The following is a 19,314-nucleotide window of genomic DNA, read 5'->3' as shown; positions in this document are numbered from 1 at the left end:
ACTCCAGACTGACATGAGGGGTGGGGACAGGCAGGGCTTCGGGATTAGGTCTGACAGGAACGTGGCTATAGGGTGGACTACAGGGACTGGGTCTAGGGACAGAGACAGGGCTAAGGGTCCGACACAGGGTCCCACTCTGTCCTTTTACCTGCTCTGCGGATTGTGGTCCCCCCCACCAGGGAGGACCCTCAGGGAGAAAAGGCCTAGGGGCCTTTTTCTGGGCATTTTCTGGAGTGACACTGGGGAGGACGGGTCTGGGTGGGGCTAAAGGGGTCCAGGGTCGAGGTGACTCAGTTGCAGGAGGAAGGACAGGAATTCTGATGGGGGAAACAGGTGAAGACAGATTGGCGGTTTTGTTGAGGACTCTCGACTGTGGGCCCAGGCAAGGTTGTCTGGCTGGAGGGGCTTGAGGAGGACACCCTGAGATGGAGGGGAAGATGAGGCCCAGGGGTTGGGAGGCACAAAAGGGCCTCGTGAGGACTTCCTGGTCTCCCACCCGACCTTGGGAGAGGCTGCTCCTTTCCCGCAGAACCCTCCCAGCACAGTCGGCTCCCCAGGGACAAGGAAGCCTGACGCAGGAGGATCCCGTACCCTAGAGCCCCGGGGCCGGAGGAGTCCTGGGCGCAGCTGCAGACCTACCTTCTGCATCGGAATCTCCTCGGTGAGCGGAGGGCAGTGTGCCCGCGGGCTGGGAGGGCGCAGGAGGGAACGGAGATCGCCACTGGGTCTTAGACGACCCCCTCCCTTCGGCATGTGGGCACAGGGCGTGCGAGGCGTGCGAGGTCAAGGGGCGCGCACCGTGACGAGGGGGCCTCAGGAAGAGGTCCCCCACCCTCGCCCCCGGACCTGGGCGAGCCCTTCCTGCACGACTTTCCCCCTCCCCGCAAGAGCTGCCGGCTCCCTTAGGGGAGTATAGGAAGAGCTTCGGTCGTTCAACAACGCTGGGCACGCCTCAGCTCAGCCATCCGGTGGTCGGGCAATTCCACCGGGCCGCTCCTGCGCCTAACTTGTCCACCACGAGTCAGACAGGAAAAAGCCCACGTTCACGCACGTGCGTGGTGGCGCCGCGCCGGGGACTCAGCACCAGGTCCCACCCCAAGCCTGCCTCACGCGCCCATTTTCCTTAGCAAAGAGGCACATCTGCGTGGGGCGCGGGAGGCCTTCAGCCGGAGCTACAACCCGCTCGCGCACAGCCTCCAGCACCGGCAGGCCCAGCCCCTCTCGCCGCCCCGCGGCAGACCCCCTAGGCGACTTCGAAGGCGCACAGGCTGCAGCGTCCCGGCTTTTATTGCAAACTCGGGCAGCGCGTGGTAGACAAGACACAGGATGCGGGGCGGAGCCTAAGCGGAGGGAGGGGGCGGGGCTCGAGGGGAGTCGGGGTGTTTCCAGGCCAAAGGGGCGGGGCTCGGGGGAAAGACCTCGGCCACAGGCGTGGGTGGGTCGAGAGCCTGACCCAAAATCTAGGGCTCTAGGGGGCTACGTCCAATCCAACGGGAGCCAGACTCCCGAAGGAGAGCAGACAGGCGGGCAGTCTAAGACACAGAGGCGTAGCCAGAAGGGCGGGTCCTAAGGCAGGGATGGGTATGGTGGGCGGGGCTAAGGGTCTGGCTCAGTGGAAGGTCTCCACCTCTACCACCGTCCAGTCACCCTGCGGGGAAGCCACGTCGTCCGGGGAGAAGCTGGTGACCGAGGTGATGCTGGCGCGGGACTCGTCCAGGGGAGACAACAGTTCAGCCCAGCGGCCCAGTTCGGCGTCGCTGAGCGCAGTCCGGGCACCCCCCGCGACGCCACCAGCCCCCGCAACCCCTGGGCCACCGCCGCTGCCGCCCGCGGCGCCCTCGGCCGCAGCTAGCAGCAGCGTCCGGCTCAGCAGGTGCTGCACGACGCTCGCCTGCAGCGCCCCCAGCGGCAGCTCGCCCAGGCGCGCCGGCTTCGCGCCGCGCGAGGTCGCCCCCGCGCCTGCTCCAGCCACGACCTTCCCACCACCCGCGCCGGGCCCAGGACCCGAATCCAGCGCGTCTGGGGCGGGGGTCGCCGACTCGGGCCCCTCTGCCTCGTAGATGGTGCACAGGCCGTCAGCGGAGCCTGACCCGGCAGAAGGAGGCCAAGGCAGAGGCGCTCCTGCGGAGAGAGAGGCTGGACTGGGCTCAAGGGGCGGGCACCTGGGCTCCCGCCGCAAGGCCCCGCCCCTCCTCCCTGTTCCGCCCCAGACCCGACTGCCCTGCCCGCGAGCTGGAAAGCCCCGCCTCCCATCCCGCCCTCCTACCATCCCCGGACTTCGCTCCTCCCACAGCTCGGCGAGGTCAGGGGGCTGCTTACCTGGGGTGCTGCGGACAGCCAGCGGCGGAGGGGGACCTCGGCTCCAGGAGGCCGGGTGGCAGGCGGCGAGCTCCGCGTCGGCGGGAGGGGAGGCGGCGGCTCCGCCCTCCGGCCCGCTGTCGTAGCCGCGCAGCTCTTCCGGCGTGCTGGTGGCACTGCTGCTGTGGCCCGCCAGATCCGGGCCGCTCAGCGTACTGGACGGGCTGCGGGAGGGCGGTGGCGGCGGAGCCGGGGCCAGCGCCAGGGTCAGCCGTGGGCCCGGGATCGGGGCATCGGGACCTGGGGTCGGGGGGCGGCGTGGGGCCTGCAGAGGGGGTGAGTCCAGGGGAGAGGGAGGGACCTGCAGCGGGGGCAAGGCCAGGGAAGGTGGAGCCTGAGGGGGTGTGGCCAGGGGCGAGGGAGGAGCCTGCAAAGGGAGAGTAGGGCCCTGCAGAGGAGGTAGGGCCAGGGAAGGTGGAGTCTGGTGAGGGGGCGTGGCCAGGGGCGGGGGAGGAGCCTGCAAAGGGAGCGTAGAGGCCTGGAGAGGAGGCAAGACCAGGGAAGGTGGAGCCTGAGGAGAAAGTGTGGCCAGGGGAGAGGGAGTTGTCCGCGGAGGGGGTGAGGTAGGGGGAGAGGGAGGAACCTGAAGAGGAGGCAAGGCCAGGGAAGGTGGAGCCTGGGGAGGGGGAGTGGCCAAGGGAGTGGGAGGGTCTTGCAGAGGTGGTGAAGCCGGAGGGGGGAGAGGGGCCCGCAGAGACGGTGGGGCCTGAACTGGGAGGAAGGCCTGAGGGGGTGTGGCCTGTAGAGGGGGTGTGGCCAGGGAAATTGGAGTCTGTGGAGGAGGCGTGGTTAGGGGAGAAGGTGCCTGCAGAGGTGGTGAGGCCAGAGAGGGTGGGACCTCTGTAAAGAACCGGGTCGGAGAGGGAGAGGCCTGTGGAGGGGGTGTGGCCAGATGAGGTGGGGTCTGTGGAGGGGGCGTGTCCAGGAGAGAAGGCGGAGCCTGCAGCGGTGGTGAGGCCAAAGGAAATGGAGAGCATAGAGAAGGAGAACCCTGCAGAGAGAGGGTGGTCAGAGGGCAGGGAGAGGTTTGTAGAGGGTATGTGGCCAGAGAAGTGTCCTGCGTGGGAGGTGTGGTCACTGTATAGGGCATAGCCTGAAGTGGGGAAGGAGATAGGGAAGGACTGGTCCGTGGAGGGGGAGTAGTCAAAGCAGAAAGGTCCTGCAGAGGGGGTGTGGCTTGGGGAGAGGGCGGATTCAGCAGAGAAGTTGCTGGAGTCAAAGAGGCTTGTAGAAGGGAGGTGGCTGGTGGTAGAGGAGCCGTGGCTGGTGATCCAGGAGCCGACAGAGGAGGTGTGGCCAAGGGAGAGGGGAGAGTTAGAAGAGAGGGCAAAGCTGGAGAAGCTTGGGTTGGCGGCATACTCTGCAGAGGGGGTGACACGGATGGAGAGAATGAAGCCTGAGAAGCGGCCGTAGGAGAGGTGGATGCCTCCAGAAAAGAGGTACCCACGTGTGTGGGTGGGGCTTGCGAGGGGGGTGTGGCCGGCGGAGAGGGGAGGGTCTGCAGAGCGAGTGGAGCAGAGGAAGGCGGGGCTAGGGGAGGGGGCGTGGCCAAGGGGCAGGTAGGAGAGCGAGGAGGGGGCGTGGTCGGTGGAGATGGAGGGAGAGTGGCCGGCAGGGGAGTGCCTGTGATTTGCGGAGGCGGTGCCAGTTGTGCAGTCAAACCGGGTGGAGAGGGTGTGGCTATCGGAGGAGAAAAGCCCGGCGCGGGGGTAGCGCTCTTCCTTGGGGGTGTGGACTGGCGGGGGCGTAGAGCCTGCAGCCCTTTCGCCTTGGGCTGCGAGGGCTGCGAGGGCTGCCCGGGAGCCCGGGGTGTTCCACCCGGCGAGGCCCCGGAGCGGGCAGGGGAGGACAGAGGAGTGGCGTTGGAGCCTAAGGGGCGTGAGGCTGGCCTCTGGAGACCTCCGCCGGCGCTGGGTCGCCTCCTGGTGGCGGGGCTCGGCTCCGCGGCACCATGCTGCGGGGTACTGCTCACGGATTTCCTGGAGGCCTCGGTCGGAGGCCGCGGCCGGGCATTCGGAGCTGCCCGAGGGAGACCCACTTCAGCTCCTGCAGCCCGGGACCGACGGGAGGTGGCTGGGGAAGGGGCGCCTGGGGAGGGCCCGGAAGAGTCTGGGGACGAAGTAGAAGGCCAGAGGGTCACCGATACTTCCAGGCTGGTCCCCTTCACTGCCCAGGAACCCCGTTCCCCACCCCACACTCCCCAGGCCACGTACCTCTCCGTGCCCCGGCGCTCAGCGGGCTCCTTCTTGGTGTTTCTGGGGCTTTTCCTCTGGCCACGGGTTCCTCAGCTGGGGGCCGAAGCCCCTTCTGCGCAAGAGTGCCTAGCCTAGGGACAGGAGCGGCCGCGCTCAAGAAGGAACTCTTTGCTTTCTCCCAAGCCTGCATGTTCCCACCAATGCCCTCTCTGGGGACACGCAACCTGTGCCCAGCAACCTGCAAATGCACCCACTCCCCCAATTCATGTGTAAAATGGAAAGTTTCCAGTTAGTGACACTAGCCCTTGCCAAAGGGACTGGAGAGGCATTTTACCTGGTGGTCCCGCTGGCACGTCCCGGGCTAGAGACAGAGCCTGGGCCTGGGGTCTTGGCAGGGGCCCGCTCCCCTCTCCCAGCAGCTGGGGGCCTGGAGGCTGCGGGGAGAAGGCCAAGTCAAGGCGGTGCCTCCGGAAAGGAAGGGGAGGCAGCAGCCTCACAAGGAAAGGGGGGACAGAAAGACGGGGTCTGAATGGGGGCAAAGAGGGCGGGATACCTGGACTCCGGGGGCCTGTCCCAGCGCTCCGAGTTGATCCCACCCGGGGAGCAGCCTCCGGGAGAGCGGCTGCCCGGGTACTTCCAGCTCGCTCGGCCAGGGGCCCTCGCCCTGCAGCTCCCGCTGCCCCCAGAACTCGGAGCGCCGCGCTGGTTACTGGGGGAGGGGGTCGAGGAGACCCCGGGGGTCTGGGGGTGGGAAGGCCGGGAGGGCGAGAAGCCGGAGTCCTTGTGGCGGCCCCTGCCCTGCCCTTGTCCCTCTTGTCCATCCCGCACCTGATGAGGAGACAGACAGATCAGCATCCCAGCTCCTGCGCTGCTACGCTGCCTGCAGGGACCCGGGTCCCGGCACCTCGCTGCTCCTTCCCCACCCACAGGCGCCCACACTTCGGCTTCGATCCACTTCCCTCCCACCCACACACCCACTCACCAGCCCAGCTGCTCACGGTGGTCCCCTGGTCCCACCCCCACCGCCTTCCTCCAAAGCTGAGAGGCCCTGCCTGCCCCAGCCCACCCGCCTCGGCTCCCTTTCAGGACCCGAGACCCACGCCCCTACCCCTCGCCCCTTCAGAGACCCGGACCACCAGCCTCGGGGACGGGGGTCTGCCACAGGCTCCAGCTGAGGGGGACGGGAGCGCAAGCCCTCGTCCCCTCCCCGGCCCCCAGCGCCCTCCCCGAGGATGCGGGCACCTGCCAGGAGGAGGAGCGGCCCCGGCGGCCCGCGAAGGGGCTCGCGGAGACAAAGAGCCGCGTCCGGAGCCCGTCCCCCTCCCCCAGCCGGGCCCTGGTCCGCTCCGCCCGCTCCACCTGCTCGCGCCGCGCTCACCTCGGGCTCTGGCCGCCCGCCTCTCCACGCTGGGTCGCCTGGGGTGGGGCCGGGCGGGAGCGCCGGGGCTGGCGTGAGCCGCCGGCAGGCGAGGGGAGGGGGCTGCGGGCGGTGGCGCGGGGAGCCGGGCCCGCCCCTCGGCCGCGGAAGGGGAGACGGGGGCGCGCGCGCTCGATCCAGACCCGGGAGGCGGTGGGCGGGAGCGCGCCGGGGGCGGTAGGGAGAGGCGCGGTGGAAGGAGGGGCGGCTTCTCCGCGGCCGCGCCGCACCGCAGGGCCCCAGACTCCCAGCCGCAGGGGCTTCGGGAAGGAGTCCCTTGGGGTCCCGACGGGGCCTGGCCCCTTCCTCCCAACAGACACACCTGCCTTGGCCCCCACCCCAACCACCTGGCGACCGATGCCCGCCTGGACGCGGATAGGCCGGGCCCTGGCAACCAGGGGGCGGGACCATCGTGCCTCGTGCCCAGTCAACCAATCCTGCCGCTCAGTGTCCCTGGTCCCAGTCCTCGCCTTCTCGACAGCGGAGGCCGGGCCCCCCAGGGTCCCCGCGGGCCTCCGCCCCTCTCCTATCCAAGGCTTTTCCCAGACCCCAGGAAGCCGCTACATTGGTTGCGGGAGGCGGACCACGGAGAGAATGCAGCCGTGGGAATTTAGGGGTAGGCTCGGATTTGGGAGAACACAAGAAGAGAGGAAGGCTGGGGAGGGCGGGGAGAGAGAACTGTGAGAGGCTCCGAGCCCTCGGCAGGGCAGGGCACCCCCCCCCCCCGACATGCTCCTATGTCAAGTCAGCAAAAGCATTCAAGCAGAGCCGAGCTTTGGGGGGGGGGGAGTCAAATGGGGGGGGGGTGTCAAAACTGGTGCCTGAAGGAGCAGAGACGACCCTGTCCGAGGCTGCCCAGCACAGCCGGTGGGAGTGGGAGGTGCCTTTCCCAGCCCGCGCAGGGGTCTCCGTGGAAGGACCTCCACAGGGGACTGGGGCAAGGGGGAGGTAGGAGTGGGAAGACAGAGCCGGCCGCCCTCCTTCATCTCTGCTTATTGCTAGGACACCTACCCCCCCCCCCCCCACACACACACAGTGCTTTCTACCTCTGATACCTCCTCTGTCCAGACTGAGCCACCCCCTCCCCCATCCCAAAGAGCCAGCGCCCTCTGCCCCAACCCTTTGCCCATCACATGCCTGCATGCCCACACAGGAGCAGTTCACTACTGTCTGGAACTGGGGGGGCTTCGTGCACAGGACGGGGCGTGGGGGGCTTTGGCACCTGGCTGAACCTGGACAAGGAAGATAGACTCAACTAGGGTGTGGCTGGAAGCAGGGGTTTGGCTTTCTCCCCTCAGGAGTTGCGACTGAGTTCAGTTGAGGTTCGGGGAATGGAAGAGAGAGAGGCCAAGGTCAAAACCCTTTGGAATTTATCCTTTCAATGACCCCTCCCTCCAGCCTGGGAGAGGTGCCCCCTCACCATTCCTCAGGGCGCTGCCCTCCAGAGTAGATCATTCTGGCCTCACCTCCTCCCCAAGTCTTCCCAGCATCACCTGTGTGAGCCCCTTCTGGCATGACAGCAGCCTGGTCCCCCCCCCCCCCGCCCACCCACCCATTCACCAGCAGTGCCCTTCCGAGGAAGTCACATCCACTGGCCACCCCCAGATGCCTGCCCCTCACCTTTTATAGCGCAAGGCCCCTCCAAGGCTACTCTGAACCCACTCTGCATTTCACTGGGATCTGGGCTCCTCCTTCTTTTAAGAATGCTCTTCAAATGTCCATCAACAGGGACGGATTACGCAAACCAGAGAGTACCCGACAGTAGAATACTCCTCGGCCAGAAAAAGCAACAAACTACTGTGGCGCCTGGGTGGCCCAGGTTAAGCCTCGACTCTTGGTTTGGCTCGACATTTGGTTAAGCCTCGACTCTTGGTTTCGGCTCAGGCCATGATTTCACAATTCATGGGTTCAAGCCCTGCGTCTGGTTCTGTGCTGACAGCACAGAGTCTGCTTGGGTTTCTCTCTCTCTCCCTCTCTCTCTCTCTCTCTGTCTCAAAATAAATGAATAAACTTTATTAAAAAAATAAAATAAATAAATAAAAAGCAACAAAGTACCAAGCCACTCAAAACAGGGACAAATCTCAAAAATATCCTGCAGAACAAAAGAAGCCACACACACACACACACACACACACACACACACACACCACGCTGCATGATTCCATTTATATAACATTCTGGAAAATCCAGGCTAATCTGTAGTGTCAGAAAGCAAATCAGTGATATGTGGGGCCCGTGGAAGAGGGAGGTGTGACCCTCCCATGGGTGTGACCACCCATGACACTCACTCTCAGGTTCCCGACCCTCAGAGACTGTGTGAGACAATAAATGCTAGTTGTGTTAAGCTGCTAGGCTTGGGGGTGATTTGTTCGGCAGCGATCGGTAACTACCTCCCCTTCACAAAACCTTAAAAGCTGGCTGATAAATAACAAGTGTCGGTGAGGATGTGAAGAAATGGGAGCCCTCGTGCACGGCGGGTGGGAACATGGTGCAGGTGCAGCCGCTGTGGAAGACTGGGCGGTGGTTTCCTCGAAAAAATGAAACAGACTGCCCATATGATCCAGCAATCCCACCCCAAAGAATGGGAAGCAGGAACCTGAAGAGATATTTGCACCCCTGGGTGCAGAGCACCACTATCCACGACGGCCAAGGGGTAGAGGATCCATCGACAGATGAATGGATAAACAAAATGTGGTCCAGCCACACAACGGAATATTTTTCAGCGTTAAAAAGGAAAGATATTCTGACACCTGCTACAACACGGATAGACCTCGGCAACGCGTGCTCGGTGGCAGAAGCCGGTCACGGAAGGATGAACACGGTAGGATTCCCCTTACGCGGGCTCTCTAGGAGAGTCACATTGGTAGAGACAGACAGCAGGTGGCGGGAGGCAGGGGGCCGGGGCCGGGGTTTAACGGGGACAGAATCTCAGCGTTGGAAAATGAAAAGCCTTCTGGAGTCGGACGGTGGAAATGGTTTCAGAACAACGTCAGTGCACTCAATGCTGCTGAACTGCACACTTCACCGCGGTGACAGTGGTAAGTTCTACGTCATGGTATTTTACGACAATGCTTTTTAAAGGCTGGGTGTGATTGATGGGGGGGGGGGACACTCACGCGCCACCAATGGCGGTGTGAAGCAGACGGTCCTTCGGGAGAATCACTGGAAGGCGTGGTGCGTACGTGTGTCCCGTGACCTGGCTGTTCTCCTGGGGCGTCTACACCTGTGGCAGGTTCCCCAGAGTCCCCTCCGCCCCCCCCCCTTCTCCAGAGCAACCCGCAGCCTGACAGGAGCTGACGGTCAGTCCTTCTCAACCCCCTCGCCCCTTGGGTTGGACAACTTGGCGGTGTATCCTCCACTGTCTCCCAGAAGAACAGAGCCCCAGCTGCCTGTGAACCTGCTCCGTTTACCCTCATGGATGCCTGCTGGCCTCCTTCCTTTCCCGGTGTCACTTCCCAGTTACCCCCCCCCCCCTTCCAGGGCGCCCTGGGATCACCTTCCAGGTGGACCGTTTGCCTCCAATTCCCTGTGTCAGGGTCTGCACCTAAGACGACACCTCAGTCGTCCACCCACCTGTCATTTACTGAATGCCCCCCCACCCCGTGTGCCAGGTACCATCCCAAGGGTTGGGGACACAGCAGTCATGGGCCTGCCGTCACAGTGACCTCGGCGATTTGTACAAGTGTGCAAAGCCATGTGTATCAGGATGGTCACCCCGGCATAAAGCTGTAGACCAGGGCATGGGCGCTCTCAGAGAGAAGAGGGCCTCCTGTCTGTCTGTCTGTCTGTCTGTCTTCGAGCTGCCTGTGGTGGAGCCCACAGACACTTCAAAGAGGCCGGGTCTCCAAGGGTCGCGCCCACTACAGGGCTTCGCAGAGGAACCCAAGCTGAGGGGGTGGGGTCTCAATCCTCGAGGTTTCAAGCCTCGGGTCTCGGACGTCTCCAGTCTAGTGAACTCGTGAGCCTCCCGTGGGGGAGGGGTCTCATTCCCCCACTTTGTCAAGGTCCCCTCTCCCTTCAGTTTTGCAGACAGAACGGGTCAAAGTTCACCGGATGCCTCCAGGCCGAAAGGGTGCTTTGCCAGTGTAAGAGCCAGCTCAGGCCTTCTAGGCCAGGGAGGGATGAGTGGGGGTGGGGAGGCAGCCATCCTTTCTAGAAGCTGCCCTCCCAGACCGGACTCCAGCCCCAGATCCCAGAGCCTTCCAGCCCTTGTGCCGCCCCCAAGACCTGGGAGCAGCTCACCCATCCCCCGAAGTCCGGAGAAGGTCTCAAGGCTGGGCAGGGCCAGATAGGTAAGCACCCCACTCTGCTCATCCTCCCTTGGCTGGGTGGTCAGAGCAGGAAGGGGAAGCCCCCTCCCTTCCCCTGGACTCTGTTCCTCTGGATTTGGTTGTGCCTCAAGGCCAGGTGGCTGCCCTTGGGGTGGGGTTGGGGGCAAGGATGAAGAGGCCCTTCACCTGTTCCTGACAGGGTCTCTACAGCTTAGATCCTGGAAGGGGGCCCACAGGCCGGCTTTGGGAGCCACGCAGCGCCTCCGGGGGGCCCCCCTAGTTTCCCTGGCTGCAGCCCAGCCCAAAGTTCTAAGACCTCTGCCCTCCGGCCCGCCCCTCACCCTCCACGATCGTGGAGAGCTGGATTCGGATTGCCCTCCTCCCGCAATCCCTTGGCGTCTGGAGTAGGGGGCGACCTGGGAGGACCCAAGGGGAGGCGGAGCCGAGACGTCCCCGGGGCGGGCGGGCGGGGCGGCTCCCGGGCTCCTGTCCCGCCCGCCCGCCCTGACTCACCCAGGCTGGCCCGGGAACTCTGCGGGAGTCCCGGCTGCTCCGCTCCCAGGGACCCAGGAGTTGGGCCCAGCGTCCCAGCCAGAGCGGTGAGTAGGAGGCTCCCCGTCCCTGGGGACCGGGTGGCGGGGTGGGGGTCTGGCCCACGTGAGGACCGCCCCAGGTGCCGCCGGCACTGCCGCCTGAGCCCGCGGCCCGCCCGCCAGGGACTCAAGGAGCTGGGGAGGGGGTGGAGGCGGCGAGAGACTCGGCCTTGGCCAGACCTAGGGCGCCTGTCAGGGAGCAGGCCAGCCTGGCCAAGGACAGATCAGCAGGCTGGGGGAGACCCCCATGGGGTCTTGGCCATGTTCCCCTGGACGCCCCAGAACCCTACCACTGGGGGTCCCTACCAAGTTGCCCTCCCTGGGACTATTAAACCTCAAGACTCCCTGACTCCCAAGTCCTGGCTGGGCGGCTTGGAAAAGTACTAGGTGGAGAGTCCCCAGGCCTGGGGCCTGACCCAAGATCTGCTACTAGGGGACCCCTACCCCCACCCCCGACCTTAGTGTCTCTCTTGTGTAAAAGTCAAAGGTTGGACCTGTGTGCTTCAAAGCCCGTTTCAGGGCTGACAGTTACCCCTGTGTCCTCCTTGCCCTTTAGCAAGGGTTGTGGGTGAGGAGGGGGGCTGGACCCCGAGCACCCACCACTGCCCCCAGGAGGCAAGCTGGGAGCCTAGGGAGGGTCTGAGAGGGGAGACGCAGGGGTGAGGCATGGATAGTAGAGCTGAGGCTAGGTAGGGGGCACGACCCGGTCCCAGGCCGACCAGAACCCCCAGGGCCTGCCCTGCAGAGCAGCCCTCCGCCCATCTTTTCTCTGCTAGAACATTCTCTGCTAGAACACTCTCCTCCAGGCTCCTTTTGGCAAAGATGCTGCATCCCAGCGAGAGGTTCTCACCCAAGATGAAGCAGACAGGGCGCTAGGGGACAGATGAGACTTGGGAGTCACGCCTCACATACCGCTTGTAGCTGTGAAAGCTTCAGCTGGTTCCTTCCCTCCCCTTGAGTCTGGAAAATGAGGGTTGTGGTGCCCTCCCTCCCCCAGAGTGGGGATTAAAGGAGGCACCGGAAGCATCTGGTGGCCATAAGTTGCATATGGCCGTGCTGTTGTTTTCCTCTGGGCTCCCCATCCCTGGAGCCCTCTGCCCAGGGCCCTCCCGCCAGCCCTGCTCAGACAAAGGGGGGGCCAGCCTTGTGTCTGTGGAAGCTTAATGGCAGGTTCAGACCATCGAGTTTGAGTCATGGAGACAGATAATGATAACCCCAGTGTCTGCCTCTGATGGCGTTGTGTATATACCTTGTTCCGTGGGAGCCACTGGGCCATCCACTGGGGACCCTCGGTGTCGCCGCCGTCTTGCCTTTGATTGTAGTCTTGACCTGGTGGATACTGCAGCTTCCGCCACTGCGAGATGGACCCAGGCAGGAAGTTGGTCCTCGCCTGTGTACGTGGCATTTCTGTCGCAGCCCCAACAGCGGAGCCGTGTCCTTCACAGGTACCCGGGGCAGGGAGAACGGTGGCTGGCTGGAACAGGTCCTGGGTCTCCCCTCAGCCCAGTGTATACGGCTCTGGGTACCCACCTGCATCCGTATGCACACTCCAGAATGCCCCCAGGTGTCCCTTTTGGTGGCTACGTTGTTCACGTGGCCCCCAGGGTGCTGCTGCTAAGATTCCTGGCTGACGGCACTGATACGCTGGGGCACTTCTACTCAGCTTTTCTTTTAGGACAGGGCATCAAACTGAGAGTGAGGAATGGGGCATTGTGGGAGGGAGCCCGTGCTCTGTCTGTGCACCCCCTGCCTGTGCCCGGCTCTGGGTGAGTCAGGGCCTGAGTCAGGGGGGCCCTGCCCCTGCCATCCCGATGTGAGGGCCTTTGAAGGGATTAGAAGGTGTGGTGGACTACCTCGCCCTCAGCCCGGTGGGCAGGGCTTACAGCCCGCATCCCTGTCCGTCTCTACCTCATCCCCGCCCGGGAGTCAACCCCAGGCCTCAGGGACCTGGGGACTGCAAAGGGAGGCAGAGTGCTGTGAGAGGCAGTCCAGCCTGGGAGCCCCCTCAAAAGGCAGTGGGGGCCTTGTGGCCTCCCTTTCCTTCCGTCCAGCCTCCGGGAGAGGGGGAGGGAGGCTCCCCAGCTGCCTGTTCTGGGAGGGTGATGTCCCAGCTTGTGGCCCATGCCCCCACGTGACTCGCTCCTGGCTGTCCCGTATCTGAAATAATGATACCTTGGTCTAAAGTGAAACCCAGGGACAGACAGAGCGGGCTGGCCGCCCAGGAGCCTGGCAGCCCAGCCCCAGCCCAGACAGTAGGTGTCACTCTGGCTTTGTCCCTGAGTTTTCCATTTCCTGATCCTCTGCCCTCCGGCCATCCTGGCGACCCCCCACCCTCCCAGTCAGAGCCCAGGTTTCTGTCGTCTGCCTCAGCTTCTGGGCACCGATCCTTCTAGAAACCCAGGTGTCCTAGTCCTCCTTCCCCTCCACTGACCAGCCTTCAGCTTTGCCCCTCCCTGCCCCTCAGGCCCTGTAACCAGAGCCAGGCTCCAGCCGGCTTTTCCGGTTGGAGGTTGGAGGTGGTGCCCGGAGCGCCCCTGAAGGGGGTGGGGGGCCCACACCCCGGAAGTCCTCAGCCTCAGACGCTCTCTGGCCCAGTGGCAGAGACAGCAGAGGCTAGCGGTCCGGACAGCAGGTGTCTGGAGTCAGAGCGGCAGAGCGAGTGGTTTGGGCTAGTCATCAAGGGTGGGAGATGGCTGGGTTCTGGAAGGCCACTCGGGCAAGCTGGGGGACAGCGGCTCCGTGGACTGCCCTTCCTGACCTCTGAAAGGGCGAGCGGCGTCAGAGGGGGGGCAGGGATCCCGGGGAGCAGATGTGGTGAGACGGTAGTAGCTTGGCTTCAGGAAGGAGGTGAGGTCTGGGGGAGAGAGGGGGCACACAGCTCGTGCCTTCTGCCAGATTCGGGCAGGGCAGAGCACAAACTGGGAGCAGAGGCGTGTGTCTGGCTCCTCTGGGGGTCCACCACCAGACGCCCCTTCTTGAGGGTCTCTGCAACCCCTGCCTCCTCCTCTCCCATAGGAAAGATGATTCCGGTGGCCGAGTTCAAGCAGTTCACGGAGCAGCAGCCCGCGTTCAAGGTGCTCAAACCCTGGTGGGACGTGCTGGCGGAGTACCTCACCGTGGCTATGCTCATGATCGGGGTCTTCGGCTGCACCCTGCAGGTGAGGCGCGAGGCAGGAGCGGGGCCTGGATGGAGCGCGGCCTGCAGGGGTTGGGGCCTGGGTGCGTGGAGAGGGGCGGGGCCCGGATGAGCGGGTAGTTGGCGGGGCACGTAGGGGGCGGGGCCCGGGTGTGGCCCGCCTGTGGGGGCGGGACCTACAGGGGCGGGGCCTGTTTGAGCGGGTCGGAGAGGCGGGGCGTGTGGGGTCGCGGCCCGGATATTCCGGAGGGCTACCTGCTCTGGTCCCACGGTTCCGGAGACCGAGCGTGTGAGGTCAAAGGGTTGACAGGGTTGTGTGTTTCTCCGGGCTGTGAGGGAGCATGTATGTGTCCCATGCCTCTCTCCTGGCTTCTGGTGGCCTCAGGCCTTCTCTCATCTCCCTTCTGCGCACGGGTCTCTGTGCAAATGGCTCCTTTTTATACGGACACGGTCGCACTGGATTAGAGCCCACCTTAATGACCCCACCTTAACTTGATCACATCTGCTTTGCAAAGACTATCTGTCCACAGGTATTAAGGATTAGGAGGTCAGTATCTTTCGGCGGGGGGGGGGGGGGGGGGCGCGGGAGGGAGAAGGAAGATGCAATTCAACCTAACTCCTTTTTTTCAGACAAAGATTGAGTCTCAGAAGTTTAGTGACTCTTCCAAAGTCACAGCCCGCTGGGGACAGTCAGGGACTGGGGTCTCCCACCTTCAGCCTGCCTTTCTCCCCCCAACCGTGCAGGCCATCCCAGCTCCCTGGCCCTCTTTCCCCCTCATTCCCAGGTGACACAGGACAAGATCATCTGTCTGCCCAGTCACGAACTCCGGGAGAATTTCTCAGAGGCCCCCTGCCAGCAACTGCTGCCTCGGGGCGTCTCCGAGCAGATGGGGGGCCTCCGGGCGGTAAGCGGCCTCAAGAACAATCTGGACCTCCAGCAGTACAGCTTCATTAACCAGCTCTGCTACGAGACAGCCCTCCACTGGTACGCCAAGTACTTCCCCTACCTGGTCGTCATTCACACGCTCATCTTCATGGTCTGCACCAGCTTCTGGTTCAAGTTCCCCGGCACCAGCTCCAAGATCGAGCACTTCATCTCCATTCTGGGCAAGTGTTTCGACTCTCCGTGGACCACACGGGCCCTGTCCGAGGTCTCTGGGGAGAACCAGAAGGGCCCCACCACCGGACGGGCGACAGCGACCGTGGAGGCCTCGGCGGGGTCGGGAAAAGCCAATGAGGGTGAGAAGGAAAAGGTGCTGGTGGAGCCCGAGAAGGTGGTGACTGAGCCACCAGCCGTCACCCTACTGGACAAGAAGGAGGGTGAGCAGGCCAAAGCCCTGTTTGAGAAGGTCAAGAAGTTCCGCGTGCACGTGGAAGAGGGGGACATCTTGTACACCATGTACATCCGGCAGACGGTGCTCAAAGTCTGCAAGTTCTTTGCCATCCTGGTCTACAACCTGGTCTACGTGGAGAAGATCAGCTTCCTGGTGGCCTGCAGGGTGGAGACCTCGGAGGTCACGGGCTACGCCAGCTTCTGCTGCAACCACACGAAGGCCCACCTCTTCTCCAAGCTGGCTTTCTGCTACATCTCCTTCGTGTGCGTCTATGGGATCACCTGTCTCTACACCCTCTACTGGCTCTTCCACCGGCCCCTCAAGGAGTACTCCTTCCGTTCTGTGCGGGAGGAGACGGGCATGGGTGACATCCCCGACGTCAAGAACGACTTTGCTTTCATGCTGCACCTCATCGACCAGTATGACTCCCTCTACTCCAAGCGCTTTGCCGTCTTCCTCTCCGAGGTCAGCGAGAGCCGCCTGAAGCAGCTCAACCTGAACCACGAGTGGACGCCCGAGAAGCTGCGGCAGAAGCTGCAGCGCAACGCCCGCGGCCGGCTCGAGCTGGCCCTCTGCATGCTCCCGGGGCTGCCCGACACCGTCTTCGAGCTCAGCGAGGTGGAGGCGCTCCGGCTGGAGGCCATCTGCGACGTCACCTTCCCCCCGGGCCTCTCGCAGCTGGTGCACCTGCAAGAGCTCAGCCTGCTTCACTCGCCCGCCCGGCTGCCCTTCTCCTTGCAGATCTTCCTGCGGGACCGCCTGAAGGTCATCCGGGTCAAGTGTGAGGAGCTCCGCGAGGTGCCCCTGTGGGTGTTCGGGCTGCGTGGCCTGGAGGAGCTGCACCTCGAGGGGCTCTTCCCCCCGGAGCTGGCTCGGGCGGCGACCCTCGAGAGCCTCCGGGAGCTGAAGCAGCTCAAGGTGCTGTCTCTGCGAAGCAATGCCGGCAAGGTGCCAGCCAGCGTGACCGACGTGGCCGGGCACCTGCAGCGGCTTAGTCTGCACAACGACGGGGCCCGCCTGCTGGCCCTGAACAGCCTCAAGAAGCTGGCGGCGCTGCGGGAGCTGGAGCTGGTGGCCTGCGGGCTGGAGCGCATCCCCCATGCCATCTTCAGCCTGGGGGCGCTGCAGGAACTTGACCTCAAGGACAACCACTTGCGGTCCATCGAAGAGATCCTCAGCTTCCAGCACTGTCGCAAGCTGGTCACGCTCAGGCTGTGGCACAACCAGATCGCCTACGTCCCCGAGCACGTGCGCAAGCTCCGGGGCCTCGAGCAGCTCTACCTCAGCCACAACAAGCTGGAGACCCTGCCCACCCAGCTCGGCCTGTGCTCTGGCCTCCGCCTGCTGGACATCTCCCACAACGGGCTGCGCTCCCTGCCGCCCGAGCTGGGCCTCCTCCAGAGCCTGCAGCACCTGGCTGTGTCCTACAACGCCCTGGAGGCCCTGCCGGAGGAGCTCTTCTTCTGCCGCAAGCTGCGGACGTTGCTCCTGGGCTACAACCACTTGAGCCAGCTCTCGCCCCAGGTGGGGGCCCTCAGGGCCCTCAGCCGCCTGGAGCTCAAGGGCAACCGCTTGGAGGCTCTGCCAGAAGAACTTGCAACTGTGTGGGGCTCAAGAGAGTGGGGCTCCTGGTGGAGGACACCCTTTACGAGGGCCTGCCAGCGGAGGTGCGGGAAAAAATGGAGGAGGAATGAAGCGAAAGGTGGGGCAGGTTGGGGTAGAGGCCTTCTGGATGCTTCCACCCCAGAATCTCTACTATCGTCTTCAAGCGAGGTGGCCGAGAGGGCCCAGGCCAGGAGACGAGGAGCAGACACATCAGCCTTGGGGGGGGGGGGGGGGGGGGGGGAGGTCCAGACAAGATCCTGGGATTGGTTTGTCCGAGAAGAGACAGGAGGCTGTGGATTTGGGTGGACCGTCGTAGAGGGATCAACTCAGTCACAGGAGTCTCAGACCAAAAGCACACCTGTGTCTTTGGCTGGCTGTCCTGCCCTCCCCCCGGACATTCTAGCTCAATTAGTTGCCGTATGTGGGGGTGAGGCACATCCCAATGGGATTTCAACCCTTTCTCCCCCAACCCAAACAGCTTACATCTGCGGTTCTCTCCCAAGGAGGGGACACAGACACAAGGGACCAGCGACCCTGCCCCCAACTTTGATGCCAATCCCTATTTATAAGTTGTTTGCTATGGACACGTGAACTCAGTAAAATGGTCCTCATGTTTGGCCTTGCATCAAAATCAACAGCCCCAGAACAAAACATCCCAGGCCCCACCCCTGAAAGACTGACTCAGGTCTGGCTGGAGGCCAGGAACTTGTCTGTAAATCAGCATCCCAGGTAATTCTGATGCGGGTGGTCCTAGGCCTGTATGTTGGGAAACGCTGACCTACAGAATCTGGATGTTCAGAGCGGGTTCTGAACCCTTTTGAAGACCTAGGACTTTTGAACATCTTATAAAAGTTGGGCACCTCCTTGCCCAGGAAAATGTACACACACATGCCAAATTCCAAAGCTACTTCAGGCGGTCAACAGATTCCCCCAGATTTCCCAGAGGGCCATTCACGGACATCCTAAGGATAGCAGACTCCAGGGTTAAGAACACCTGCTGTGGAATTTACATGTTTCTGAGAACAGGCAGGGACTTTGTGTCTTTCAAATGTTCTCCGTGTGAGGGAGCATCTATCAGTGGGTGGTTAATAAATAATACTATGAGAACTAAAATTCTGATCTCTGGTATCCACTCCTGTTGTCTAAGCCTTCCATTTCATCCAGACCACCTGTCTAAGCCTTCCATTTCATCCAGAACACCTGCTGTGGAATTTACATGTTTCTGAGAACAGGCAGGGACTTTGTGTCTTTCAAATGTTCTCCGTGTGAGGGAGCATCTATCAGTGGGTGGTTAATAAATAATACTATGAGAACTAAAATTCTGATCTCTGGTATCCACTCCTGTTGTCTAAGCCTTCCATTTCATCCAGACCAACGACAGGCAAGCAGTGACACTAACGTGCCAGAATGAAGGGTATGAGATCCGTCCTGGGAGCAAAGACAGACCTCAGCAGGAGAAATTAAGTGGCACCTTCTGCTCAGCTTTTTTTTCTGGAGAACCCCTTTTCCTTTCCATTCCTTGTTATTCTCCGGACTCCAGTCTTTTATCTGTTCCACCCGTAAGTGGTCACCATAGGAGTCCCCACAAGCCTTCAGTGCCCACCAGTGATCCCGTGCGGGCCCGGGAGTAGGCAGGGCGTATGGCACAGCCTGCCTGACCCTGACTTCCTGGGACTGGACACCTCGAGATGCCTGCAAAATGAGAGCCTCTTCCTGGCAACTGAGAGCAGAGACAAGCTGCTTTCCGGAAACCAGGACTGCAGATGGGGACATTTTCCCGGCACCCACCATGCCAGTTAAGCCGCGAGGATGACAGGCTGAGGGGCATTAACACCAAAGCCCATCTACTGCACTGTCCAGACGCTGGGCTCACATTCCGGGGCGGGAAGATGAGGGAACGTCTTAAAATGTCCCAGGTGGGTCTGGCCTGGAACTCTCTGGCCATGACCCTGGCCCTGTGGTCGAGGTCAGGGGTCATGCCGCTGGACTCCTAAGGCCGCTACAGTGACCTGAGCCCTACCCCGTCCCTTCCGCCGGTCCTTAGCCACCCCCGAGTTTGCTGAAATAGAAAGGGCTCCCCACGGGTGCCTAATTATGGGGAGGAGGCAGCAATTAGGCATAACAGCGATCCTAATGAAACACTGTCCCGTAAGAGAAAGGCAGTCCTGAGGGAGCGTGGGTGCCAGAGAACAGGCCGGGCGGGGAACAGCGAAAACGAGGCTGAGGACACATAGCAAGAGCTACTCCCAGCAACAGCGGCAGCGGAAAGAGCCAAGGTTGCGCATGCGCAGCAAAGGCAAAGCGCGGGATTGCGTCTACCCCTCTGCACGCAGGCGCGCCGCTTTCCCCGCCTGCCGCGGTCTGCAGAACCTTGAATGGATTTCAACACAGTGCCTCTCGAGAAA

At 62.8% G+C, this 19,314-nt stretch overlaps 2 protein-coding genes across 2 annotated transcripts; one reads left to right on the top strand and one right to left on the bottom strand.

Moving 5' to 3' along the window:
* Window positions 1-1,269: 1,269 nt before the first annotated feature.
* On the bottom strand, window positions 1,270-12,747 carry PRR36 (proline rich 36). The gene is made up of 6 exons (XM_047851038.1): window positions 12,743-12,747; window positions 12,084-12,271; window positions 4,888-4,987; window positions 4,572-4,684; window positions 2,320-4,467; window positions 1,270-2,121 (listed from the first exon to the last, which is right to left on the bottom strand). The coding sequence occupies exons 1-6, from the start codon at window positions 12,745-12,747 to the stop codon at window positions 1,610-1,612; spliced, it is 3,066 nt and encodes a 1,021-aa protein (XP_047706994.1). The 3' UTR covers window positions 1,270-1,609.
* LRRC8E (leucine rich repeat containing 8 VRAC subunit E) lies at window positions 10,780-17,124 on the top strand. Its single transcript, XM_047850365.1, is given in 5 exon segments — window positions 10,780-10,840; window positions 12,157-12,279; window positions 13,850-13,992; window positions 14,756-16,898; window positions 16,901-17,124. Coding segments are annotated over 3 exon segments (2,379 nt in total). The 5' UTR covers window positions 10,780-10,840; window positions 12,157-12,279; window positions 13,850-13,854; the 3' UTR covers window positions 16,999-17,124.
* The last annotated feature ends 2,190 nt before the right edge of the window (window positions 17,125-19,314 follow it).

Source organism: Prionailurus viverrinus, chromosome A2 (assembly GCF_022837055.1).
Source record: "Prionailurus viverrinus isolate Anna chromosome A2, UM_Priviv_1.0, whole genome shotgun sequence".
Lineage (NCBI taxonomy): Eukaryota > Metazoa > Chordata > Mammalia > Carnivora > Felidae > Prionailurus > Prionailurus viverrinus.
Note: the sequence above shows the minus strand (reverse complement) of the source record. Positions and strands in the feature narration are given on the sequence as shown.